This window comes from Mus musculus, chromosome 16, assembly GCF_000001635.26.
Source record: "Mus musculus strain C57BL/6J chromosome 16, GRCm38.p6 C57BL/6J".
Taxonomy (NCBI): domain Eukaryota; kingdom Metazoa; phylum Chordata; class Mammalia; order Rodentia; family Muridae; genus Mus; species Mus musculus.
In genome coordinates this window covers 87575967-87597088 of record NC_000082.6, presented here as the reverse complement: position 1 = coordinate 87597088, position 21122 = coordinate 87575967, and the positions used below count along the sequence as shown (strand labels likewise).

General features: G+C 43.9%; 1 protein-coding gene across 3 annotated transcripts in view; it reads right to left on the bottom strand.

Annotated features, from left to right (window-relative positions):
* Positions 1 to 1752: 1752 nt before the first annotated feature.
* The window catches only part of Map3k7cl (Map3k7 C-terminal like), a 42007-nt gene continuing 22637 nt past the window's right edge, over positions 1753 to 21122 (bottom strand). For 2 of the 3 annotated variants that reach the window (XM_006523006.1, XM_006523007.4), the window contains 2 exons: positions 15844 to 15959; positions 2352 to 2851 (listed from right to left, as the gene is read on the bottom strand). In XM_006523006.1, the coding sequence (XP_006523069.1) occupies positions 2671 to 2851; positions 15844 to 15959 (297 nt within the window). In that variant the 3' untranslated portion in view covers positions 2352 to 2670. Of the gene's footprint in view, positions 2852 to 15843; positions 15960 to 21122 lie in introns of all 3 variants that reach the window. The other variant, NM_144854.2, reaches the window with a different exon arrangement.

Here is a 21122-nt window from a genome sequence, read left to right as displayed (position 1 = left end):
CTCCTAGGGATCTGTAGTAGATGTGTCGGTAAGTAAGGTTTGTGGGAGTTGTCAAATGAGTGACAAATTCTGCCATTAGGTTTCTCTGACTTGCAATAAAATAGATGATATTTCATGTTTTAATAAACTGGAATCGACTGAAAACCCACATGCTTGGAGCAAAGTGTTCTTTTTTATTTTTTCCTGAGGGATACATTTGTATATTTTGTAGACACTGGGTAAGTATTCTCACTGAGACTAGCAGGGTTACAGGTGTTATTCAGACAGTTATTCTGGGTCATAACCCTAGAGACATCCTGTGGGGTTTGAATTGGAACGGCCCTCATAGGCTCCTATAGTTGAATGCTTGGTCCTTAGGGAGTGGCACTACTTGAGAAGGATTAGGCGGTGTGGCCTGGTTGAGCAGGTGTGGTCTTGTTGGAAGAAGTGTGTCACTGAGGGTTGGCTCTGGGGTTTCCCATGCTTCAGCCAGGCCCAGGGTCTTTCTCTTCCTGTTGCCTGCATGGTAATTGGATGTAGAACTCTTAGCTCCTCTCCAGCATCATGTCTGTCTGCTGGCCTGCGTGCCACCACGCTCCCTATCATGACGGCAAATGGACTGAACTACAAGCCAGCCCCAATGAAATGCTTTTCCTTTTGTCAGAGTTGTCATGGTCACGGTGTCTCTTCACAGCAGCAGAACATTGACTAAGGTACATCCCGAAAGCTTTCCCTGCTCCAATGTTTATCCTGCCAGAGTGGAGGGCTTTCCTACAAAAGACCATAACTCCTTCATTCTCCAGATGTCAAACCTTGTGTCTAAAGCGCGTGAATCATTCTTCTTCCTGCTGCTCTGGTAGCCCCAGGATTGGGCAGATTTGGGGAATAGAAATCTCCTGTTAGTATTTGTTAGCTTCACGATTACCAAACAACAAATGACTAGGAACAGGGTCTAGTCAGGATCATGGAATATTTTTATTTAATTTTTTATTTTCTTACTTTTTGCCTTGGATCAAAAATTAAAGCAACAAGAGGTATCAGACAGACAGGCTTCACAGTGTCGAAGACTTTGAGACCCATGGGAAAGCTTCCTCACAGCATCTGTACCATGGATGAAGCAGCCCCGGCTTCCTATTCTGTGCCCAAGGTCCCCAGTGATTGGTTCGCCATGATGGAACATCGCTCTTTGTCCTGTTGACATGTCATTGAATGTGATGGTTCTTTTTAGTGAAGGCTGCCCTCTATGTGGTATCATTTTTCGACTCAGGCCTCCACACCAGTAATGTCCTCTATCCTAATTGTGGCAACCAAAGAAAAGGTCCATCAAGATGGCTCTGCAGGGGGCTTGCTGCCAAGTCTGAGGACTAGCTTCGATCCCAAAGTTCTACGAGGTAGGAAAATGAGAACGGACCCTGAAAGTCCTCTGACAATCAGATGGGCACCATGGCACATAAATATATATATATTCACATACATGGGTATAAACACAAATACACAAATAATAAGTATTCTTTTAAAGGAAAGAAAATGTTTCTAGACCCTGTCAAATATCCTCTGGGGGGATATCATGCCTGATTAGGAGCCACTGTCTCTGTCTAAGGTCATCATAAAACCTCATTATCAGTATTAGTGCTCTGAGTATTTTAGATGAGAAACCGAAGTTTCTCCCTGAAAAAGGACTACACTTCTTTTCCAGTACGCACTGCCGAGAATAAACTTTAACCAGGACAACTCCTAGCCCACAGGGCTTAAGAAGAAAGCAAGACACAGGGCTGCACTTTGGATCCACGTTTAATGAAAAAGAAGTCACGTGACTGGAAACAGATACAAAACAAAGACGGGGGGGGGGGGGGACGGGGGGGGGGGGAGTGTGGGAGATGGAGCTAAGGGAGAGCGCGCTAATTCTGCATTCACTCAACGGTGTGTCTGAACGATAGGTAGCTTTCCACTTTCCGCATGCCCAGATCCCAAAGACACACACGGCCAAGGCAAATGTGACCACTGTGTGCTAACACAAAGGGGAAAAAAAGCATAGCCAGCCTTGATATAGCCAGCCTTGATTCTTCATTACACAGATCAGCACTGAGCAGTGAGGTTTGGGCAAGGACACACGCCTGCTGATATTTTCACAAGAAAGCATTTAGGCTCTGCAACCATTTGTTCTTAGGACAATCAGTCACCGAAGAAGAGTTACATCTGACTCTACCGAACACAGCTAGCCCCCATGGTTTGTAACTGAGCGGACTTGAAATATGAAAAGGCATAAAATTTTAAAATGCACAGATGTGAAATGACAGTGAACACCCTACTGGCTTGTTTTACGGCTCATGATTTTCTGTGGGACCAGTCAATATTCTATTTTTATTATTTCCTACTTTAATGTATAGTATTATCATAACTTTCTAACTAAGATAAATGTGTGTGTGGGGGGGTGTGGATATATATATATATGAAAAAAGGACTCTGATCTCTGAAAATATATACTGTTGATAGCTTTGCATTAATGACCTCACTTAAAATAAAATATCCCTCTCTCAAGCTAGAAACTAGGCAGCACTAAACTCATTCTAGACATTTGCCATATGGTTAATAAAGAAAAGCAATAGATTTTACTCTCTGTTCCTTAAGATGCAAATCCTTTTGGCCAGCTCATGGCGGTCAGCAACCTGGCTCACATTTCACGGGCTGACGTTAGGAGGAGCCCTGCCTCTTCTGATACTGGATTCTGAGGTTTTCCAGTTGCTCTACACACTGAGACTGGGCCATCTTCAGCGTCCGGTTCTCCTCCGTCAGAGCCTCAAATTCCTGAACCAGCTGAGCAGCGTCCAGCTTCTCCTTTTCTGCCTGGTCCAGCTTGGCAATGAGCTCCTTCCTGAAAAGCAGGGCACAGGGCAAGGAGAAGCACAGGCTTTACTGCAAAGGCATCCAGCAATCGGCGCTCCTCCCACTGCACATCCCACTGCGCATCTCCCTGCTTACCCTTGCAGCCGCCAAGGACGGACCTTTATTTTTCCCTTGTTCATTTAGGTATTTGTGTTGTTTATTGTTTTATTGGCTTGCAAAGCAACAGGTTTCCTTCTACATGGATTTCGTACATTTCTCGCCTTTTGCCTCCTACCCTGTCTCAACCCCACTGGACCCCCTGGTCCATCTTCCACGTTGTTCTCTTTTCACCACACTTCCCTTCAAGCCCCGTTTCTTCCACTCCTATAGGCCACTTCCCACATTCCTTCCTTTACACATGTCTTTCCTCCTGGATATGCATATTTAACAACCAGAGGTAAGGATCCGCACACAGTGTGTGTCTTCCTGAACCCGGGTGACATCACTTTCTACCTTTTCCAGATCCAGCCATTTTCCTGGAAGTTTCATAATTTCATTTTTCTTTACAGCAGAACAAACCTCCACTATGTGCGTAGGCCGCATTTTCATGATCTGTTCCTCTGTTGATGGACGTCTAGGCTGGTTCTATCTCCTTGCTATTGTAGGACGAGATCAATGTGGCTAGCCATGTGTCTACAGCAAAGCTCAGAGCCCCTTGAGTATGTGCCCAGGAGAGGTAACAGGGTCCTAGGCGGGTTCGTTTTTTAGTTTTTTGAAAAGCCTTTTCACTGGCTTCTATAGAGCTGCAGTAGTTCACACTCACATCAACCATGGATAGGACAGGGTCTCACTCTGCAGACCCAGGTTGGCCTGGAACGTAACTATGCAGCCCAATTCTCCTGCCTCCGCTTCCAAGTACTGGAGTTTCAGTTGTGAACCACAATGCCTAAGTATAGGTTATTATTATTATTTTTTTAATTTCTCCTAAATCAGAAGTTTAGGAACCTTTTACTTAGCACCCCCACTAGAGAGATCCAGTGTGCTAGACACATTCCAAAGACATAGGTCAATCACCGGAAACAATGGTCTTTCAAACTATATATTATTTGTGTGTGTGTGTGTGTGTGTGTGTGTGTACATGCGCACGTGTCACAGCCTGAAGTGGAATCAGCTTTCTCCTTACACTATGACTTCTGGGGATCCAATCAGGTGGTCAGGCTTATATGGCAAGTGCTTTTACCTTTTACCTGCTAAGCCATCTCACTGACTTGTGATTCTCTCTCTCTCTCTCTCTCTCTCTCTCTCTCTCTCTAAGTGAAACAGATTAAGTGCTGACTGATTAAAAGACAAATAGCAATGCATTTCTGCTTCTGAGAAAGCAAATACCGATGTGACAGAATGCATCAGAAATAGGATATGGCCAACTCTCACAAGGACAGAGAGGAAAGAGAGGCTACTCAAGAACAGCACAGGGAGAGGGAAGAAGCTAGACACAGGTGGTGGTGATGGTGGTGGTGATGATGGTGGTGATGGTGGTGGTATTGGTGGTGGTGGTGGTGGTGGTGATGGTGGTGATGGTGGTGGTGGTGGTGATGGTGGTGATGGTGGTGGTGATGGTGGTGGTGGTGGTGATGGTGGTGGTTGTGGTGGTGGTGGTGGTGGTGGTGATGGTGGTGGTGGTGGTGGTGGTGATGGTGGTGGTGGTGGTGGTGGTGGTGGTGGTGGTGATGGTGGTGGTGGTGGTGGTGGTATTGGTGGTGGTGGTGGTGGTGGTATTGGTGGTGGTGGTGGTGGTGGTATTGGTGGTGGTGGTGGCGGCGGCGGCAGCGTGTGTGGCAGTTTTACCAGGACAGTTTTACAGAGACAGGTTTCAGAGAGAACAATCTCGACACAGGTGAAGACAGAACGAGACAGAGAACGAGGAGGAGTCAAGAAGATTAGAACATATGAAGCCAGGCAGGACAATTCAGAATCCCAGGAGCCAAGAGGAGCCAGATTGAACAAGTCAGCTAGGAAGACTGAATTGTATGGAGCCGTAGGCCTAGGGAGAGTTGCAGCAGAGAAGAAAACACTCTGGGCTGAGCCCAAGCCGTGCACTCACACTGCTTGGGTCCAGATCCATCTCATCCCTTCACCTGAGAAATAAAGCAACATTACATTCACACACTGGCCTGATACTCTATAAGACAAGAGGAAGAATGGAAAGTACATATTTGTACAAAATAATAATATTCACATCCATACTGGAAATAAATCCATGGCTTCTGGAACGAGGAAGCTTTTCTGATCACAAACTCTATCCATAATGTTCTAATGATCCATAAATAGAAAAGGACGCGACTCTCCTATTCAGTTAGGTCTCCTGAGCCATTTGGGCATTTAAGACCATTAGTTAAAAATTAGATGTGGGGCTGGAGAGGTGGCTCAGCGGTTGAGAGCACTGACTGCTCTTCCAAAGGTCCTGAGTTCAATTCCCAGCAACTACATCGTGGCTCACAACCATCTGTAAAGGGATCTGACGCCCTCTTCTGGTATTTTTAAAAAACAGCTACAGTGTACTCATATAAATATAATTAATAAATCTTTTTTAAAAAATTAGGCGTGATGGGTGTATGCCTGTAATCCTGGACCTCGGCCACCTGAGGCAGGAACTTGTGGCCGGCTTAGGTTACACAGAGAGGCCATATCTTAAGAACTAAAAAGGGGGAAAAAAGATGCTATTAGTTTGGTTTTTTTTTTTAATCACATACAAAACTGTGGACACAGATCCAGACTAATTCATGAATTATATATGTGTTACCATATTCTGTATATCATAAAGCATACCCAAATATGGCTATGTGACGAGAGAACGTTGGGTGCTAGGGCAGGTAGGTGAGCAACAATGTATTCATTATTACATGTTCACAAAGTATATTCCGGAAAAGCCTGAGGAAATATACAAAGGGTAGAGGAAAGGAGAGGCCAGGATGGTCAAGTCAACAGTGTTGCCGTCACTTCTGCAGAGATAAATGGGTACCACGTGCCCTGTGTCTGTGGTCTGTTCTCAACCCAAAACAAGCAAGTTATGTCGAAGCATGAGACAATATTAGACAACACAAGGAAAAAAAATCCCTCATTGTGGAGGAAGAACACAGCACATTTTGGGAAATGTCTAATAATCAGCGAAAAGACACGTGAGCATTTTAACATTTCCTTTGGAGTTTTCCGTACATTTGAAATCATTGAAATAAAAGTTACCTTCAAGAGAGGCGAAAATTAAATCAGAATAGAAATTCTAGTATTTTCTTTCTTTGCCTGATTGCCTTCCCTGGTCACTGAATTTGGTATCTGCTGAACAAAACCAAGTGTCATAAAAGAAGCACCCAGCAGGAGTTCAGGGGAGGGTGTGGAAACGCCCACAGGCATACACTAAGTTCTTCGGCTGCAACTGATCTCTGAATCTTCCAAGATGTTTAAAATAGAACAAGCTCCCATAAATACTTGACAAATGAATAATTGAAGAAAAAAGTACTTCGGGGAGAGGTCATTTGTACCTTAAAAGAAAGGAACTCTAACTCAAAATGCTCCATTTAATTAAAAAAAGCCACACAGCTAATAAGAAAGGGCAGAAATCTAGCCTGTCCTGATGAAATGCTTAATGCTCTGTGTCCCTGAGCACATTTAAGGCGGAAAATGCCGATAATTAAATATTGATTAGTAAAAGTTCTCTTGTAACAGTCTTAAAGAAATTAACAAGCAAAAAAATCTACAAGGGGTTGAAAGAAGAGCTGCAGATCCTCGGCCAGGTCGCTCTGGCCTGCTCGCCATCTCCTGCCTCATGGCACCCTTGTCACACAGAGCCCTTAGCCTTCACTGCCAGGTCAGAGGTGTAGTATCTACTGATAACTAAAGTCCTGACTACCAACCTGACTTACATTGATCCCCTGATGCTATCTGTCTGCCATCTTTGATTTGTAGAGGTGACCAACTACAAAATCACTGATATCATAGCTGCAAGGAAAGGCTGAGGCAGTCTCATTCTATCTCTCAGTACAGGAGAATGCCAATAATAATGTCTTCTTTACAATCCAGAAGCCTCGGCTGATAGGTTTCTGAGTTAGCTTCGTGTAAGTAATTATATACATAGCCAATTAAAAAAGAAACTGTCAAAATTCTGCTGCATCCTATTTAGGACTTACTTATTTAGGCATATTTGTGTTCATCCATGAGTAAGTCATGAGTAAGGCCCAGCACATCAAACGAGATGATTCCAAGAAGAATTCACAGTTCACAAGGCGGTAAAATGTGGTCCCACTTTTGATTTTTCGGGCCCTCACATGTATCCCTCACTCCGTGTCATATGATGTGGGGTGGAAAGCCATAGCTACAGTAATCTTAAGAACTTCTAGCAGGCTGGAGAGATGACTCAGCAGTTAAGAGCACTGACTGATCTTCCAGAGGTCCTGAGTTCAACTCCAAGCAACCACATGCTGGCTCACAACCATCTGTCATGGGATCTGATGCCCTCTTCTGGTGTGTCTGAAGACAGTGACAACACACTTACATAAAACAATAAATAAATCTTTTTTAAAAAAAAAAGGAGAAGGAGTAGAAGAAGAAGAAGAAGAAGAAGAAGAAGAAGAAGAAGAAGAACAACAACAACAACAACAACAACAACAACAACAACAACAACAACTTGTAGCCTAGCACTTTTCCTGCTACATCTCGGCAGCCTGAAGGCCACACCTTCAGCATCTACCAGGAATCATCAGATGTCCCCATCCTAAGCCACATACCTGGAAAAGTTTTTCTTATAAAGAAAAGAAAAGAAAAGAAAAGAAAAGAAAAGAAAAGAAAAGGAGAGAGAAAGAAAGAAAGAAAGAAAGAGAGAGAGAGAGAGAGAGAGAGAGAGAGAGAGAGAGAGAGAAAGAAGTGAAATTGTCAGTAAGGAAGAGATTAAATTTGTGTGGAAATTAATCTCAAAATGTAGAAAATTCTTCAGGTTCCAAGAAGCTGACTCATTGATGGTACAATTTTTTTTTTTAATCTAGAAAGATCACTCTCAGACCGAGGAAATGGCTCAGCCTTTAAAGGCTAGGCTTGTATACTGGCTCTAGTTTTGTGTCAACTTGACACAGGCTGGAGTTATCACAGAGAAAGGAGCTTCAGTTGGGGAAATGCCTCCATGAGATCCAACTGCAAGGTATTTTCTCAATGAGTGATCAAGAGGGGAGGTCCCCTTGTGCGTGTTACCATCTCTGGGCTGGTAGTCTTGGTTCTATAAGACAGCAAGCTGAGCAAGCCAGGGGAAGCAAGACAGTAAAGAACATCTCTCCATGGCCTCTGCATCACCTCCTGCTCCCTGACCTGCTTGAGTTCCAGTCACGACTTCCTTTAGTGAGGACCAGCAATGTGAAAATGTAAGCTGAATAAACCCTTTCCTCCCAAATTTGCTTCTTGGTCATGATGTTTGTACAGAAATAGAAACCCTGACTAAGACAGCTTGTGATCAGAAATACAAGAGAAGAAAGATCCTTATCATGGTCTTCCATACTTGCAAAATTAACTAAATATTTTTATTAGAAAAAGTAGTTAAAATTCTAGACAGTTTGGCCCTCATGAGGTTAACAGTTTTGGATACTAATATAATATGGTAATTATCTTTTTTTTATAGAGTGAAGTTTATTTTGAAATAAAGATTTGGAACCCTTGGACTGTTGGTGGTACCTGAAAGCCGTGTGTGCAGATGCCCGTGCATCTATCGAGGACAAAAAGCAGATGCCTCTAGATGATCAAGTACTGAAGCTCTTATCTTTCTTTCTTTCTTTCTTCCTTTCTTTCTCTCTCTCTTTCTTTCTTTCTTTCTTTTTTTTTTAAGATGGAGGGATAGCTGTCTTAATTAAGGTTTTACTGCTGTGAAGAGACACCATGACCAAGAACTCTCATAAAGGACAACATTTAATTGGGACTGCTTTACAGGTTCAGAGGTTTAGTCCATTATCTTCAAGGTGGGAACATGGCAGCATCCAGCATCCAGGCAAGCATGGTGTAGGAGGAGCTGAGAGTTCTACATCTGAAGGCCCTAGTAAAAGGCTGGCTTCCATGTGGTTAGGAAAAGGGTCTTATATTGCCCACTCGCACAGTGACACACTTCCTCCAACAAGCACCTCTTAACAGTTCCACTCACTCCCTAGAGCCAAGCATATTCAGACCACCGCAGTAGCAAATGGTGTTGAATTCTCTGGAGCTCATGAATAAATCATAAATGACCGCACGCACTAAGCCCTGAGGAGACAGGGGCAGGGGCAATGGGCAACAGTGTATGGGGCTGAGACTGAGTTTAAACAAGGGTTTCATTTTAGTATGATTGGTACTTAAACCCGAGTCTGTCCTAGACGGTGGCCCTACAGGAGGCTTACCGTTATCCTTGGCTTTCATTCACTAGATGCTACGTACAAGTTCCTCACTTCCTGGCTGTGAAATCAGGCACTTCCATAGATATTAGCCGAGTCTAGGGTTGGAGACGGAGAGGATTCTCCTGGTCGGAAATACTGCTGTCAGTAAAGGAAGCTGTGGGACCCGCTCTGTCAGTCGCCCTGAGCTGACGACGCTGAGGTGGGGGATAAGGTAAAAATCAAGGGGGCTCCTTTTTCGGCTCCCTAGGGATGGCATCGCTGCCTCCTCTTCAATAATGGGGATCTACTTAAAGATGTACTCATTACCGTAACATACATCATATGCCCCCTTTTAACAAGGTTTCAGGCAGGCGGATGGGAGCGAGACTCGGGGAGGGGCTGGAGAGCCCTGCTCTAGAAAGCCAATGATGACATTAAAGAAAAGTGTGATCTGACAGCTTGATGGTGTCTGGAGTACTGATATTTCACACAAAACTAGCTATTTAAATGAAAGAAAAATCCCCTGGCCCTTCCTCTGCCTCCTCCTCATCGGTCAGCCATCAATTTCAGTTTTCCGGGTCTTCTTGTCGCTTGCTCAACAGGTATTGTTACGTCCAAGCCCAAGCCAGGCAGTGTGTCTATTCCCACTAGTGGATTAGTCTCAGGAGATACACCTTCACTGCTGGAAAATGAACTCCAATCCCATACCTTACCCAGGAGCGGATGTGCACACATAAGACATCCTGGGAAAGAGCGAACAGGACATTTACACCATATGCCTACCCACTATTAGAAACACCTGTGGAACAATACCTCTCTTACTGTTTTTTGTTTTTGTTTTTATAACAATGAAAACCCAATTTCTAGTCTGAGTAAATGTTGAAGACCCATGTTCATGGAATATAAGAAAGAAGTTTGCTTCTCTGTGTGTTCACGCCATACAATATTTTCAAGAGCTCACCCCCTGAGTGGGAAAGGTGCAGATAAAACTGGTATTTCTCTGTTGACTCCAGGACAGGCCGACTGATATCCTCTCCACCTCCAAACTTGGGGGAGAGAATTTGGTTTAAACATCTGTCTTTGAAAATACGTTAAGGCAGCGCTGGAGAGATGGCTAAGCAGTTAAGAGCTCTGACTGCTCTTCCAGAGGTCCTGAATTCAATTCCCAGCAACCACATGATGGCTCACAACAATCTATAATGGGATCTAATGCCCTCTTCTGGTCCATCTGAAGACAGCTACAGTGTACTCATATACATAAAATAAGTAAATCTGGAGGAGGAAGAAGAGGAGGAGGAAAATGAAGAAGAGAAGAAGAAGAAGAAGAAGAAGAAGAAGAAGAAGAAGAAGAAGAAGAAGAAGAAGAAGAAGAAGAAGAAAGAGAGAGAGAGAGAAAGAAAGAAAGAAAGAAAGAAAGAAAGAAAGAAAGAAAGATTGATTCTAAGGCAATAAATGTTTCTATGTAAACCTAAAAGTCTGTGTTGACAATTTCAGAATGAGTTAAGTTCTATGATGAAAAGCAAACAAAAAGAGGGCTATTTTTATAGTAACATAAGTACCCTTTCCCACATCACAATGTTCCCTAGATAAGCTACTGTTGTCCATCATCGCTCTGTATCTTCATAAGACATAAACATGTGGGCCTTATGGTGTTTGTGGCTTCCCCCTTCTCGTGCTTCACCCGAACCCACTAATGGTATAGGATCCTTCTACTCAGCAATAAAAAGAAAACCTCTTAAAACTGGGCAACATATCTAAATAAATATTTCTCCAAGAAAACATAAAAATGGCCCAGAAGTGCATGCAAAGTTATGCAACATCACTGCCATCAGGGAAAGGTCAATCAAAACCACAATGACACATCGTGTCAGTCCAGTAGTGTGGCTTTTCCTCAGATGGGCAGAGCAAGCACCAGCAGAGACACGCGACAATTAGAGCTGCTCACAAATGTCTACGGTGACATCCTTCAAATACTAAACAGTGCAACCGACTCAAATGAGCATTATCCAGAGGAAGGCAAATAAGATGTGTACAATGGGATATTATCCACAAATTAAAAGAAGGAAGTACTGGGGTGTGATGCATGGGTGAACCCTGAAACAAATTACACAACTACATCCACTTTAAAAAAAAAAATGTCCAGCAACAAGCTGGTAGAGATAGGAAATGGGTGTGTTTGCTAAAATACCTAGGAAAAGGGAACAATAAGGAGGACTGCTCAGGACCACAAGGTTTCCTTCTGGGCTGATGGAAATGGTATGCAAACATGAGGACAGCTACTCACCCCCCGCAAGCACTGCAGAGGCCTGAGCTCACACAGAACATTTTCAGTGAGAAGCTTCTTTTGGTTTTTTTGGTTTGGTTTGGTTTGGTTTGGTTTTTGGTTTTTCAAGACAGGTTTCTCTGTATAGCCATGGCTGTCCTGGAACTCACTCTGTAGACCAGGCTGGCCTCGAACTCAGAAATTCGCCTGCCTCTGCCCCCCAAGTGCTGGGATTAAAGGCGTGCACCACCACTGCCCGGCCAGTGAGAAGCATCTTATAGTCTCTGTAACTCTTTCCTTTTCGATGCTGTCAGTCTCCCCAGCATGGTTCATAAAAAGACTGGAGAAATGTTTCCTCTACCAGACAAGATATAATCATGTCTGGAACTCAGCAACCTTTACAGCTGGTTGTAATTTAAGCGTATATTTTAAATCACTCCTGTCTGGCAACCAATGCTGGATTCCGAAAGCTATATGATGTATGAAAGGAGCTACGTATAGGAAATGAGAATTCTTTTAAGATGTATCAAAAAGACATGGCATGCTATCATATATGCAATTACAAGGAGTACGATCAAGGGCAAGCAGTCTGAGATGGTCCACCTAATGTAGAAACTGATTCTATCTAACAGTAGTCATAATCCAGAAATAAATGTAAATAAGTAGGATTTATTCAAAGTGGGAAGGCTTGGCTATCTTGCCCACCCAACAGCCATGGCCAGGAACCCTTCACAGTAACGGATCTTCTCCTGTGACTGTAGGTTCTTCCAAACCTGACCCAGGGAGACCTCCTCTGGAGAGACAAGAAAAGTGCAGCCTCAGGTTCTAACATCAGGCTGTGCTTGAGCAATTCCAAAAAGAAAACCTCTTTTTACAAACACGTCAGGGTCTACGCGTCCCACCTGCACCAGCCGGTTGTCAAAGGCATCGAAGTCAGCCACAGTTTAGGAAGTGTTGGGAGAGAAATTCTCATCAGTCATTTCTAAAATGGAATGCGAATTGCCTGGGTCAGAGCCACATGGCCTGATTTATTTTACTTAAAAAAAAAAAAAAAAGACTGTTCAGAAAATTCTGTTATAAAACAAACTACTGGTTCACTACGGTGTAACAAAAACCAGCACTGCTAACAGTGGTTAGAGATGGATTCTACACTGTGATGACTCCAACCACACTTGGTGACTTGACAGCTTGTCTTAGTAACCCTTGCTGATATCAACTCCGTGTTTTTAAATAAAAGGCCATAGCAATACAGAATGTGTATATACAGAGGATGTTACTACAACCTACAATGGGCTACCTTAGGTCAACCTTGATCATACTTGACCTCTATGATCAGCTCCATGGTAGGTGATAAGGATACAATGAGATGCTAAGCAAAGTGTGTGCCTATAAGAGCGACAAAGAGTCATAAAGGCAAGACAAGATTTAAGCATGACTACTGGTAGCACTGGCCTGCTGAAAGATCAAAGGACCATTCCAGCGGCTCCTCCATTGCGAGAGAAAAGATCTGCTCACCGTGGGTGAGGACATAGGATAGGCCTTCCATGGGGAGCTATTGCCTGTGGAGCAGACACAGACAGGGTCCTGAGAAAGTGAATAGGTCAATGCAGCTGAGGTAGGGTCAAGGTAGGAAGCTCTGTGGAGGGTCCCAGGTTATGAGATCCTGGCCAGAATTGGCTGTTGGGACTGGGAGTGCATTTCAGCTGGGAGAGTGCTTGCCTAGCATGCAGAAGGTTCTGGGTTTGATTCACAGCACTTCACAACAACACATGTCTTAGGAGGATGAAGCAGGATGATCAGGAGTTTACGGCCATCCTTGCGGACATATGCATTTGATTTCCACCTAGAATCCATGAGGCTCTATCTCCAGAGAAAGAAGACTCCGGAAGGAGAGGAAGAGGCAGGAGCTACTGTTAATCTTTAAATAAATTAAAAAATAATAATAACAGGAAGGAAAACAATTATAATATTTCACCAACCATGATTTTGTAGCAGAAAATCTTCTACCTAGACAGAAAGAACTAGGAATGGAGAAAAGGGGATTTGAGAAACTAGATAAAATATGAAAAGAATAGGAAAATAATTTGTTCCTACCCTACAACTAACAATTGTTCAGAAGATTCAGTTACATTTGATGAAGGGGTAAGATGACTTCGGCAGAAACACATATAACCTTGTGATTCCTTAGGATGTGTGTGTGTGTGTGTGTGTGTGTGTCTGTCTGTCTGTCTTTCTGTTTCAGAGGTGGGCGTGGGGATCTCACTTCTTTGTGGTCCTGGAAGGTTGTATAAACTTTCTCCTGAATTAGCTAGCTGCTTCTTTCTGAAGCCAACTTAGCCTTTTCTTATTTGGATGCTGCGGTGGTACCCACAAGTTGTCATTTTTCTCAACACAAAGCCAGGACAAGTCCCAGAGCCCAGACATTAGTCATTCCTATGTCATCATTCTGTCATATTTCAAAATGTACCACACAAAAATATAAACTTTTAGAGCATATAATTTAGTGGGCGATGATCTTACATTGCCTTAAGAATGCCACATGTGAGGTGAAACTAAATCACAAAGTCCTCCAGAAGTTCCAGTCCAAAGAACTTAGGAATTAAATGAAGCTATCTGGGTAGGCTTTTCCCCGTTGAACCTCCATAGTTCACGTGTGCACATGCACGAGTAAACACAGCCCAGAAAATGCTGTCACAGGCTACTGATCCTAAGCAACACTCCCCTTTCCTACACTCTCAGAAGTCCCACTGCGCTTACAGACGCCATCTAAATATTTTGGACAGCTTATCAAGGCTCTCTGACCCAAAAGAAAGTCTTGGATTTATAATCTTGTTCTTCTGATTTCTTATCAGTTTTTAATCCCTTACAGCCAAAAGTCCAAGTCAAATGGTATGTGTGAACTGAAGCCAAGCAGGGAGTTTAGAGGAGGCTGGGTCTGTTTGGTAAGTGTGGGTAGCCTGCTACCCAAATCCACAAATGTATGAGTGTCTAACCACTATACTGGAGTGTCTCAAAAGAGTCCTAAGATTCGCTAGAGCAAAACACATTCACCTTCTTTCATTTAGAAACTAACTAATAAATATACTGTGTCACTCCAGGAAGTTGAAGGTGAAGAAGAGATAGAATATTCTTCTATTCTATTTCTAGAAGAAATAGACAATGCTTTTGAGTTGTTTCATGCCCTGATAGTAATGTGTTTAGCGTGTAGGTCTACCCTTCAGGAACTTAACGGTGGGAGATGTCTATCTATGGTTTCCTGGGCTCACTCCTTTTTCAGAGGTATAAATACTACCAAGAGATTCCCCCGATGTGTAAGAACAAACCTGCCAGCAGATGATGGCATGGTGTCAAGCCATGCTTTTCAGCAACAAAAAGGGACAAAAATTGGAAAAACCAAGTGCAATTGAGGTAAGTTCTGTGAAATAAAGAGCCAGTAAAATTAAAGTTCTCTAATGAATTGAATTGCATAACTAATTAATTGAATTCTATAACTTTCCACAGCAGACCTGTAATATAATATAATATGCAGTTAGTCAACCAATACATTTATACAACTCAAAAAAAGGGTTTCCATTTAAATATGGGACCTGTCCTGCATAAACATAAATTAAAATTCACCCCAAGCCAAAGTATCCTGCAGACTCTGTTATGGCTATGAAGAATATGGCCCAGCCCGAGATGGTATCATGGCAATTTTAACTTCTTTAACTAAAATCTCTTATTTTTAAAAATGAGCTTTGTACAGCCAACCATTGGACTGAGCTCAGGTCCCCAAGGGAGGAAATAGAGAAGGGATTGAAGGAGCTGAGGGGGTTTGCAGCCCCATGGAGGGAGCAACAGTATTATCAGGCCAGACACCCCCCACCCCGCCCCCGAGCTCCCTGGGACTGGACAACCAACCAAAGACTACACATGGAGCGACCCATGGAGCTGGCCACATATGTGGTAGAAGATGGCCTTGTTGGACATCAGTAGGAGGAGAGGCCCTCAGGCCTGAGTGTATTCAATGCCCCAGTGTAGGGGAATGCCAGGGCGGGAGGACGGGAGTGGGTGAGTGGGTGAAGGAGCACCCTCATGGAGGCAGGGGGAGGGGGGATGGAATAGGGGGTTTCTGAAGGGGAGACCTGAAAAGGGGAAACATTTGAAATGTAAATAAAGAAAATATCCAAGATAGATAGATAGATAGATAGATAGATAGATAGATAGATAGATAGATAGATAGATAATGAGCTTTGAGAGGAAGCACACCCACAGACCTTTTTCCTAGGGCCCAGGTAAAACCACTAGGTCTGCAGAAGGTCTGTTGCTCCTTCCTAAAACCCGGTCCCTCCGGGCCCACGCCAGTGTCCGCTCAGTAGGAGAACAGGCACTCAGTAGGAGCGCAGGCGGGAAGATACTTACTTCCTTTCCTCAAGCAAGGCGATCTCTTTTTTGACTTCATGGTACTCTTCTGCTATTTGGCAGTGCTGTTTAAACACCTGCATGGACTCTACGGAGTCGTGACACGGCGGCAGAGGCTGCACAAAGAAAGAGAAGCCATGAGTCCATCCCATTGTCAGGAAGCAGTGCTCTGGATCAACCGTGGCACAGAGCCGGGCTTCTTCTGTTTGGGGGACACAGAGTTGTGAGACGGTCGCGCTGACATGGACTGTCCTGTGACTTTCATGAGCACCTCAGCCCTGAACCGGGGCCCTGAGACATAGTACTACATGTCAGTTACCTACTATGTGTGGATGAAAAATACATTTCCCATTAACTTTTGCTCCTCCTCGGAAATTGCAAACTGCTTTACGAAAGGTCAGTGGAAGGGATTTTTATCTCCCTTTTCTGTCTACTTCATGGTCCAGAGGCACAAGCACATCAGAGCGGTGCAGACAAAGGCCCCCTTCTGAGAGGTGTGCTCGATGCAAGAGACAGGGTGTGAGGCTGGAGAATGTGCTGGCAGAATTAACAAACTGGTAGAGAAAACCAGCCCCCCACACCCTGCTTGTGACACGTGAGGTTGAACAGAGAGCAGAAGAACAGATTTGAGTTTCTTCTTTCCTCCCATCGAAGAGAAGAACAGGTCCATTTGGCAAAATTTTCTAAATACAACGTGAAAAAGAATTCCTACTTCCAGAAATCATTTTTAAAGAACTAGTTTTCCATGAGTTTTTATTCTTATTTCTACATCACCAATGCGTGATTCCAAACACAATTGCTTGGAATCGAAGTTAATTGTCTTTTAATGGGTTTTTAAATCACTCCCTAATTATTTATGGGGGAAAACCCATGTAAAATCTGATAACCATGAAAGTTTGCTGCTGAACAAGTTATTTGGTCTTATCTGACATTATAATCGCCGTAGGTAAACAGTGTGTCTAACTAGGTACCATCTTCACTAATTTATATTAGTAAAGTATGAACTAAAGGATTTCTTACTATTTCTTTCCATATTCTTCAAACACACAGATTTCTTTGGGTGGGCATTTTATTTGCTCAGCCAATAACAGAAATAAAGTTTATCCTCTGGCCGATAGCTAAGACGACCCTGCTCACTCAAAGGAAGTAAAATTCTAAATAGATGTACACCTAACTGACATGTCACACTGAGGTTTGTTAACATGCACAATTAATGCATATTACCAAGTTCCACAATATTTTCAAATTCTCATTAGGACAAATTTTACATTCGTGTGAATCCTCATTGTTTGCTTAATTTATGTAGAATCTAACAATGATCACTTTGCGGGGCATCTTTCTCGGGATCCCTGTGGGCACATTTACAACATCAACCCAGCTGGCTGCAACTATGATCCTTTGCAATACAGAAAAATATGGGAAACTAGGGCACAGTAGTGTGACAATATAGTTCACCCTGGGAGCCAAAGCCTTTGCCAAAGGAATCCGGAACTCCTGGCTCCTCCAGGCTGTGTCCCAGAAATCGCAACCCACTCGCCAATTTTCACCTGTTACGCTGGCACGTTACCAAGCTTAACAGTCAGTGGAATGAAGGCAACATAGCTCGCGTCCCCAGAGCCAAGCTCTTAAATCATCGGTGCCCTGTCAAAGGTTTTGCCTACTGGCAGCCATAAGATTACACATGTCATGCGGTCCTCATAAACAGAGCATAAGCCACACTCGGTTCAAGCAGAATTCAGCCCATCGCTTGCCGCCTGCAAAGTACCTGGACCGTGAATTCAGCGGCTGCTTAATGTCATAGTCAAAGGAATCAGTCCTGCATGAAGGCTTTGCAACCATGGAAGAATAAAGGTGCTAGCAGCTGGTCAAGGTGGGAGCATCCTTTCAGCTGTGGTTTAAAAGGAAACCAGAATCCCAAGCACACTTCCTCCCTCCTCCCTCCTCCCTCCTCCCTCCTCCCTCCTCCCTCCTCCCTCCTCCCTCCTCCCTCCTCCCTCCTCCCTCAACCCTCCTCCCTCCTCTGCCCCTTGCAACTCTTTGCAATAAGTGGGATTTCCCCCATGACTTTGCTTTTGTGTTTTGTAATTTTATGGATATGGGTGTTTCATTTCCGTTGTGTATTTACGCACCACATGCATGCAGTGCCCCGCAGAAGCCAGAAGGTGGCAGACCTCCTAGAACCAGAATTATTGCCTGTTCCACACTGCCGCGTGGATGGTAGGAATGCAGTCCACATCTTCTAGAAGAGCAGCGGTTGTTCTTAAGTGGTGAGCCATCATTCTGTTTTCATCTGTACCTTAGCACGCTACCACTGAGTGACATCTCTAGGTCTTTTGCAGTTTTAGTTTGGGACAGGATCTTGCACGAACTCTCACTGAATTCACTGTATAGTCCAGGTGATCCTCAAACCTGTCTCCTCAAGTGTCAGCCCCTCCACCGAGTTCCCCCAGTGGCCGGAATTACAGATGTACACCAGTGTATCTGGCTATCTGGCATGTCTTAATTGAAGAAGCTTCAATAAATAAAGCACTGTGTTTTAGAAGAGAAAGAAAACCTCTGGGTGGTGGGGAGGTCCAGGAGAGTTGAATATAATCAGGGGACATTATGTACACAGATGGAAATGCCAAAATTAATCCTATTTGGTTTATCATTAATACCACCTTTCAAAACCATTTGGCAGGATACTTTTTACCTAAGCAATGTGGTTCTGCTACTAAGGGTATGTGATTAGTTAAATAACTGAACTGTGCCCTTGGAAGTGTCTGAGATGGCAGGCCTTATTTATTGTAAGCCACAGTACGTGGTGATGCAAAGGTGTTTTTTTTGTTTTTTTGTTTTTTTGTTTTTTCTGCTTCCCTTGCCCATCTGGGATGCTTTCTTTCCGGGGGTCTGCTGGCTGAGGCTCACTTCATTTTACTCCGCGTTTGCCTTCCCCGACCCTTTTGCCAGGGAACTTCAAAATCCTCACCACTTTAAAATGTCAAGCCATTCACTGCTAACCACAAATGTTGCGGGGGCACATCAACACGTTTGCTGGCCAGCAGCATCAATTGCCATTCGAAGACAGCGGACATTTACCCCAGCCCAGAACATTCATTGAAGAATTAATTTATTTCCATTGCATGGGGTTTGCATCCCCGAAGAAATTCCAGTCAATCAAAGTATTAAAACATTTAGGTTTTATAATGAATGAATGAATGAATGAATGAATGAATGAATGCAACAGAGGATAATGATGCACTACTCTGTGCTGCATCCTAATACACGTTGCCACGTTTTTAAAACAGGTTCTCGTGTTATGAAGTTGGCCCTGGTGTTGCTGTGTAGATGAGGATGGTCCTGAATTTCTGATCTTCCTGCCTCTATCTCTGTATGCCACCATTCCTGGTGTATACAGAACTTACACCAGCAGAGCTCCAACCCCAGCCCTCTATGGCCATAGGATAGGTGTGTACTGCTCTTAGTCTCTCTCTCTCTCTCCTCTCTCTCCTCTCTCTCCTCTCTCTCCTCTCCTCTCCTCTCCTCTCCTCTCCTCTCTCCTCTCTCTCCTCTCTCTCCTCTCCTCTCCTCTCCTCTCTCTCCTCTCTCTCCTCTCTCTCCTCTCTCTCCTCTCTTTCCTCTCCTCTCCTCTCCTCTCTCTCCTCTCTCTCCTCTCTCTCCTCTCTCTCCTCTCTCTCCTCTCTCTCCTCTCTCTCTTTCCTCTCTCCTCTCTCTCTCTCTGATGGCCGTTCACTCTGGCCTTCCTAGAGTCGCTGTGACCAGCAGTGCTCACTAAATTAAAAGAACATATGTCCCTAACATCCAAACATGATTTATAGTTTTAAAACAAAGCTACCAGCTCTTGCTTGCACACCAAGGCAGGAATATGGTGTCTGGGGGGCCAGGGGTGGGGAATTAAAAAGTCTTTGGAGTTGATCAATTCCAAGCTCTAACTTGTTATAAAAACTGGAAAATTCATGACTCTGAAGATGAGCACTTGGAGGAGAGGGGATCACTCGTCCTTGCCGACTGCCCAGCTTTGAGGAACTCTGAAATAGAATATGACCGTTGTGTTGGCCAAAGCTTGTGGCCACCACTACAGCAGCGAGAGTATTGAATGAACACAGCACATGGAGCTACTACATCATGAGCACACTGGCTGTCGCTGATCCAGGTGATTCTCCTATCATTAGAAGCACAGCAGCACGGAAAAGTAGACCAGGAAAAGTCTTAGTGAAAACTTGCTGGGGCTTAAAACAAAACAAAACAAAATAAACAAATACATGTGTAAAATTAAAACAAAACAAAACAAAACAAACCACCAGTAGGCTTAAAGCCAGTCATCTATGATTTAACTGGTTTGCAAGCCTGTTTAATACATGCTCAGCTAAAGTATAATTTACAAGGATTCCTAGTACAGCTAGAGGGAAAACAGTAACTTTGGGGAATAAAAGTATCAGCTTCTTCCAGGTATGATGCACACCTGGAACCCCAGTCCTTGAAGGACAGAGAGAGAAAACCAACAAACAGTTCAAAAGTATCCCAGGCTCCGTACTGAATTCAGCACTGGAAGAATACTTCAAAAAGCAAAACGGATTTAAAAAAAAAAGATCAAAGCCGGGCGTGGTGGCGCTAGCCTTTAATCCCAGCACTCCGGAGGCAGAGTCAGGCGGATTGGATTTCTGAGTTCGAGGCCAGCCTGGTCTACAGAGTGAGTTCCAGGTCAGAAACCCTGTCTCAAAAAAAAAAAAAAAAAAAAAAAAAAAAAAAAAAAAAAAAAAGATGGCATGGAAAAAATCAAAAGAACAATAAAGATGGTATTTGTTTTTATTCCCACCACTCGATTTAAACTGTTTCCATTCGAGAGATTTGCACTGATGTCCCACGCTGGCCGTGGGGGAGCAGGAAGCCAGCTTCATGTTCGTGTTTCCTCCTGAGATCAGGGGATGCTGCCCTTGTTATCCTCTCCTTAGGCTGCACTTCCTACACTTTGAGTCCCTCAGTACAAATACTCCTCATAGGAGAGGGACTGACTCCAAAGGGACGGAGCCCTCACCAGGACCCTCACGGAAGCACTGGAGCATTCGCCCCTGGGTTCCGTCTCTGGTAGTAACCACCCACCCCAGCCCCCACCACCCAAAGCAATGGCTCAAGATTCTAGAACACAAACTCAGTGGTTCCACAGAAATGGCTTTTCAGTCCCACTGCGAGGGAAGGTCTCTCACTGGAGTCCAAAGGGGAGTAAATAAAGATGGTCCTGCAGCCTCCCTTCGAGCCAACTTTGAGACACAGTTTCCCAG